Source organism: Drosophila ananassae, chromosome 3R (genome assembly GCF_017639315.1).
Source record: "Drosophila ananassae strain 14024-0371.13 chromosome 3R, ASM1763931v2, whole genome shotgun sequence".
Taxonomy (NCBI): Eukaryota; Metazoa; Arthropoda; class Insecta; order Diptera; family Drosophilidae; genus Drosophila; species Drosophila ananassae.
This window is the reverse complement of record NC_057930.1, coordinates 13,252,968-13,259,969: the sequence shown is the minus strand read 5'-3', so window position 1 is coordinate 13,259,969 and position 7,002 is coordinate 13,252,968. Positions and strand designations below refer to the sequence as shown.

The 7,002-nt window shown below is 39.8% G+C and overlaps 1 protein-coding gene across 2 annotated transcripts; it reads left to right on the top strand.

The window, feature by feature from the left end:
* Positions 1-473: 473 nt before the first annotated feature.
* Positions 474-6,348, top strand: LOC6498666. 2 transcript variants are annotated; one of them, XM_014906739.3, is made up of 2 exons: positions 474-632; positions 5,403-6,348. In XM_014906739.3, exon 2 carries the CDS (start codon positions 5,413-5,415, stop codon positions 6,070-6,072), a length of 660 nt encoding a protein of 219 aa, XP_014762225.1. In that variant the 5' UTR covers positions 474-632; positions 5,403-5,412; the 3' UTR covers positions 6,073-6,348. The 2 variants fall into 2 exon arrangements, with proteins under 2 accessions (XP_014762225.1, XP_001963277.2); XM_001963241.4 differs by lacking the exon at positions 474-632 and adding an exon at positions 5,106-5,232.
* Positions 6,349-7,002: the final 654 nt, after the last annotated feature.

The window sequence follows — 7,002 nt, the reverse complement described above, 5'->3', positions numbered from 1 at the left end:
AACGGTCATCGATGAGTTTTGTCTTTTCACACTTATTTGCCTTGTTTAGTTTTTGCCAAGTTTTGCTATTGTTGCGTTTGCTTTTTCATTTGCCTGCAAAATATGGGAGACAAAAATCAAAAGATTCAAGCAACGAACTCGCCATGCCCACATGTTCGATGCTGCACTTCGAACATCAAACCTGTAGCATACTGACACATTTATGGCAGCACAGAAGCTGCAACTGCCGCTTTACGGCCCCTAACTCAATTACCAATCGAATGCATTCCAAACTCATCTCCGGCAAAAAAAAAAAAATAAATAAATGAAAAAAAAAGCATCCACACCTCCCGCTGTTTGTTTTGGCCCCCATCCTACTTGTTCAGGCCAAGTTTTAAGCCCGGTTTGAGCCACGTTCGAAGAGCGATCGAACTGCCGCCCGTTTCTGTGCTCGTTTTATTTTGTTTTGGTTTTTGGGGACAAGCTATAAACCGTGGCAAGATCGTCATTGCGTTCAGTTGGTAAAAGTGAAGCGTTTCGTGCGGTTGTCCCAACTTCTACTATATAACATCTATATATTCAGCATCAGTTGGATTTCTGTGCTGCCATCGAGTTTTGGAAATCCCGCTTGTGTTTTTCGTTTCAATCGAAAGGTGATTATTTTAAAAAGTCAAAAATCCTTTAAGGACTTCAGTGATTGCAGAAAAGTGAACAAGTTATACTTAGAAGAGCTTCTAGAATTTGTTAGTTGCATGTTGAGGATCGGGAATCGTGTAGCATTTTCAAAAGTGACTTTACTTTTCATTATTCATTTTTTGGCTTCCAATAATGGCAAAGAACTAACTAGATTTTGTAACAGAGTATTTACTTAACCCTTAGAACATTTAGTCGACTAACGATGATAAATCATACTGAGCCACAAATCTTTTTCGACAACCCACCGCAATTAATTCTGTCACAACAAATTTCTGTCAGTTTGAAGAACATGGTAAATAGTGTGAAAAACTTGGTTAGTTCAACTCAACAATGATGAAGTGGCTTTTTGTTCTTTATTTAGTTTTCTCGATTCTTTTTTTTTTAACTTTATTACTATGCATGGCCTCATTTTGGCCAGCATTTCCTCCACCCACTTCGGCCGACGTGCATTGAAGCAGAAGATTACGCAATATGTTGGCAGTGCAAATGAGTGGAAAATCTAATTTTCCAGCGCCATGCTAATATTCGGGGCAGTAATTGCCAAAATGTCAGGCTGCGCCAGATGTTAGCTACTGTTGCTACTGCACAATATTCATTTGAGGTCGTAAAGTTGGCGCTCAATAATGTTTTATGAGGCAATAACCACACTTGATAACAGACATTTCAGTATTTAAAACTGCTACCGAAGATGACCCGAAAATGAGTGGGTTTTTCAGTAAATCTTACACTTACCGATTCGGTTCAACAGGTCAATGTTTAGACAGTTTTCAATGCCATTTTCCACTGCAATTGTGGAGGAGGAGAAAAATACCATTGTAGAAATCACCAGTCACGATTCCGTCTCCAATTGACAACAAAATAATTTATCTCCACGGAATGCGGGAAAGTCTTGGCCAAAAAAAAAGTCTGGGGCTCTTCCTGTCACTCTTTTGGATGGATTCTGCTTAAAGGAAAGTTTTTTTTTTTTTGCTACAGTGGAAGTATTTTCTTTTTCCTCTTGATTTTTCTAATGCTATTTCTAAGGCTTTTGAAATTGAGTGACAATGTTTGGTACTTGTTTGAAATTGATTTTATGAGTTTTTAAAAACTCTCATACTCTTTAACTTTTATGAGATTATCTTAGAGTCTCATTCTAACTCATTAAAAAACTTTCCTCCTTTCTTAAAGTATTTTACAGAAAAAAGTTCATGGTATTCTCTTTAAATTCTAGCTAAATTTTAACTACCATTTCGCTTTCAAGTTTCCCATGTACTTAAGCCAAGTTTGTTTATTTACCTCACTATTCCCATAGTTTGGCCAATTCATTAGCGTCTGCCCTGAAGATGAAAGTGAAGATGGCTGGACAACTGAGAAGATTCCATTGGAACCTCTCACCCAGCCCCATTGCCCCCTTTCTTTCCATGAACCTGACACGCTGTCAATATTTATTGATATGGCCTGTTCATATAAATACATTTTTATGTCATGACCAAAAACCGAACGAAGAAACATGACCATTTTCACTATCATTTCGCTGCACGTTGATGGTCATTGTTATTGTTATTTATTTTATTTTTTTTTTCATTTATTTTTTTCGCTGGCATTTTTGAGTTTTTGCTCATCCGAGAAAACCAGTCAGTTGCAAGTTGCAGGTTGCAGGTTGCTGGCTTGCCAGTAAAAGTAAGCTCCTTCTGTCTGGTCTGAAACTGGCCAGCAGTTGACAGACTTTCTTCTACTGTCTGTCCAGTTTTTCTGCATATTGTTTACTGTTGTCCAGTGGCTTCTTCTCTGTTCGGGCCAAGACCAGATCTGGCCACGACCAGACCCAGGCCAGGCAATTAAAATGTCTCGATTGCTTCGGTTTCGCAGATGCATCCGCCTGCAACTTTCTTAACGCCATTGTGCACCACATCCTGATCCCTTTTCTACCTCATTTGCTTAAAAAAGGGGGTCAATAAGTAGTTACAACGCCAGAATACAAAAATTCTAATTAGACCTGCTGTACCAGAGATAGGATGGTGGTGTTGCAACAACAAGTTGTTTCTCGTGTTGCACCTGCAGCGTCTTGGCAAATCCGTCTTCTTAATAATTACTGTCATCACATGGCCAAGAGTGGGGGCTTTAAACACAGAAACTCGTCTTTCGTCTTCAGCCACGTTCTACAAACAAGCTGCAAATGCAAGTTTCTCGATGTTTTCTCTAGAGAAATGTCTGCTTATCGATTGATTTCTAATTAACAGGAAATGGCCAAGGTAGATCTAGGTAATTAAAGTTAAATTGATGAGGTTTCTTAAGGGAATATAAGGAAAGACTTCTATTAAGTTAGGAGACTGATGAGCTATGAGCACAAGCTCCATCATTTTATAACTCAAAACCAATACGAGTGAATCAATCAATAATAGTTGCAATAAAAATACCTTCGATATTCGTTATAATAAATATTTTAAAAGCCTATTTTTAACCACATGCCAGACACAAGATTTAAACACCTGTTGCACTCTTAGCAGATAATGAAAATTTTTCACAAAATTACTTTGCTGGCAGCGCGTGATACATAAATAAAATTTGTTTGCCATCCAAGAAAAAGATTATATGAAAAACCAGTTACCACCAAAATGTAATGTATAAGCCAGAGATTAATTGCCGTGTCTTTGGGGGGGTGGTGGTGGGTGCATAAAATGGCTAAAAAAAAGGCTAAAATGTTTGGCAGATGCAGCCTCATGACTACCTCAGCACAAGTGGCTTGGAATTAATTATCCAACACACACTCTGACTCCGACTTGGATTCGGATTCGGATTCGGATTCGGAATGTTGCACAGATGTTTAGCACGATAGTGCTTGGAAAAACATCTTCCAAAGATTTTAACTCATTTTTTTTATTGTAGTTATTTTGTAATGTTTATTTGGCTATTGAGCACGTTTTGAAGGTTGCTTTTTGCACGCGGAGCAGGTGAATTATATAAAAGAGATCGCCGCCTCAAGAGCCTAAAATCATCATTAGTCATTAAGTCAAAGTAAAAAATAAAAAGGCAAAAATTAAATGCCTTTCTCCCACCATTTGTATTTACAAGTGCGTCCATTGAAACGTTCAATAAAGCAAATATTGCATAATAAAAGAAAACAAGACCCAAAAAAATCAAACAAAGAAAACAAAATGAGACGAAATGAGAGCTACTTGTGGGCAAGTGCCCGAAAAAAAAGGTGAAGACAATTGGTTCGGAAATATTTCACCAGTTGCCAATGCCCTTACCCACGGCAATTAGCCGAAGATAAAAAAAAACACGTTCATATTATACATATATGTATTACAACCATCTTATATAGGAAGAGCAAATGAGGCAACGGAAATTCAAATTACAAAATTTACAAGCCATGAAAAAGGGAGAAAATACATGCAATTTAACGTGGACACAAAGCCAAAGTCAAAGCAATATTTTATACTTTTGTAGACCGTGTTATCAGGCGGAAGAGTTTCGTTTCGAATATTGGCCAAAAAGACTCTGGCAATATGTGTAATGCATGACCATGGCCGGGCAACTTTCTCCATTAACTGCGAGTATTTTCCGTTTTGGTATGCACAACACAAACTTTGGTCTTCGGCTGAGCTAGAAATGCCTGCGTACTGGAATTTATCACACATATACGTATATACGCATTCCAGATATATATATATTTCTTTTGGAGTGGGAGTTTCTTGATATTTTGGGTAGGTCAGGGTCTGTGGGTTAGGTCAGTTACGGTTTGGTAAATTTATAAAAGTTATCAGAGGCAGTGGAGGCAGGTTTATTTAGAAGTAATCTGAGTCCTATTAATATAGACTGCCAATTGTTTAAAATAAATAGTTTTCTTTTCTATTAAACAGCACGCGTTTTAGCCATTTGCCACCAAATAGAACCCCTGCTTAGATCAGCTAATTTAAATCCGGATCCAATTGCTGGCAAATACTTTATATAAGATGTAATTTTGATTAGTTGCCAAGTGGCTCATAAATAGAACCAGTCGCCCATCACAAGACCACTACAAAAATTTGCATACAATTTTCATGTGGTATTGGATTTTTTTTTACCTTTTTTTTATGTACCTTCCAATATAAAACAATGAAGCCATTTGCATAGGAAGCCAAATGAGTAAAGTGAACACCCACTATGCGGGACTATAAGAATGGCTTGCGGCTGGGACGGGAACAATTCTCACGTTACGAAATAGAAACCAGGTTGAAGGCCTCTCTCTCCCAAATGGAAAACTACTTAATTAGACGAAATGGAATCAAATTGTGCAAAATGACAATTGTGAGCGACAAATTCCATAGGCAAATCACAGTCAAAATTGATCAAAATCGGTGCAAAGCATTTCCAATCACTGATTTTGGATAAAAAGGCAGTGCGACTCATCCAAGCGGAAATGGAATGGGTGGGGCGAAAAATCGAATTCTGATTCAGAATCATGCCTGGTCGGACTAACATTTCCAAACAGTTTTGGGTCGAGCTTGGGTCACTCTGGTTAAGCTGGGAACAGAATTAGTTAGTTAGTTTAATTGGATATTAGAGGTCCTATAAGGTGATGGGGGAAATCAATGTGTAAGTATTTTTATTCGAAAAACTTAGGAGGAATTCTTTAAATTAGAAATTTAAAAAGGAAGTGATTCCTTGGACTTAAAAGTGGTTTTCCACTGTGTCCTTTTCATAGTCTTCTAAAGGACTTTTTTCTAAAGACATTCTATTTATTTTATACCTTAATTTTATTCCAGAAATCCAAACATGTCCGTGCTGCGAGCACTTCTGCTGCTGGCACTGAGCGCCACCATGGCACTGGCCCAGCGTCGCCTGGCCCTGCCCGATCCGAGGAGCTGCGCCAACCGGGTACGTCATGCCACCTACCGCGATGCCAGGGGCGTGGCCCACTCGTACTTCTTCAGCTGGGAGCATGCACCCACCCGTAGTCTGGAGGTAGACTGGCTGGACGCGAGGAACATCTGCCGCCGGCACTGCATGGACGCCGTCTCCCTGGAGACGCCGCAGGAGAATGACTTTGTCAAGCAGCGTATTTCGCGGGGCAATGTGAGGTATATCTGGACCTCGGGCAGGAAGTGCAACTTTGCCGGATGCGACAGGCCCGATCTGCAGCCACCCAATGAGAACGGATGGTTCTGGTCGGGATCCGGAGCCAAGATTGGACCCACCTCGCAGCGCAACACTGGCGACTGGTCGCACACGGGCGGATACAACCAGGCCCAGCCCGACAACCGAGAGGCGGCCCAGGGCAACGACGAGAGTTGCCTGTCCATTCTGAACAACTTCTACAACGATGGCATCAAGTGGCACGATGTGGCATGCCACCACATCAAGCCATTCGTCTGCGAGGACTCCGACGAGCTGCTGAACTTTGTCCGCTCCCGGAATCCCAATGTCCGCTTGTAATTCTAAATTAGCTTAAGCCTGAAGAGATGATTAAAATTTACATATTTATGTAGCCTTAAACGGAACATTGATTGGTTGATTGATTGATTGATTGATTTGCTTGCCTCATTGACTGTTCAATCCCAATATTGATGCCTTCCAGAACGCGCCTAACATTCGTTTGTTCGGTTTCAAAAAGAAAAACAAATTTTAAATAATAATAACCTTTCCGCGCAAAGATAAACAAAATTGTTAAATAATTTTAAAAATTGTTAATAAATGCGAATTGAACCCAAACTAAAAAAAAGGGAGAAACTAAACACTTCCAAAACTAAACACTTCCGTCCGTCCTTAAGTGGATGGAGTCAGACTTTAGTTTGCCAAATTTTGATAATGATCGTCCGATTAATAGCTCCACCAATTTCTATCCTATCCAGGATCAGCACACCATTCTGTAATCAGCGAACTCAGTACCGTCTTTCCTCATTACAGGAATTTCTTAAAAGACACTTTCAAAATTTTCCATTTATTCCAAGGGGTACCCCTTTGAAAATTTTAGTTTCAGTGGTTTCCCCCTTGTCGCTTATTTACCCCCCTTCCGATTGGCATAGCTCCACCAATTCCTAACCGATTCAGGATCAGCACACCATTTTGGAATCAGCGAACTCAGTACAGTCCTTCCTCATCACAGGAATATTTTAAAAGACACTTTCAAAATTTTCCATTTTTTCCAAGGGGTACCCCTTTGAAAATTTGTGTTTCCGTGGTTTCCTCTTGCTGGTTATTTGCCCCCCTTCCGATTGGCATAGCTCCGCCAATTTCTATCCGATTCAGGATCAGCACACCATTTTGGAATCAGCGAACTCAGTACAGTCCTTCCTCATCACAGGAATTTCTTAAAAGACACTTTCAAAATTTTCGATTTTTTCCAAGGGGTACCCCTTTGAAAAT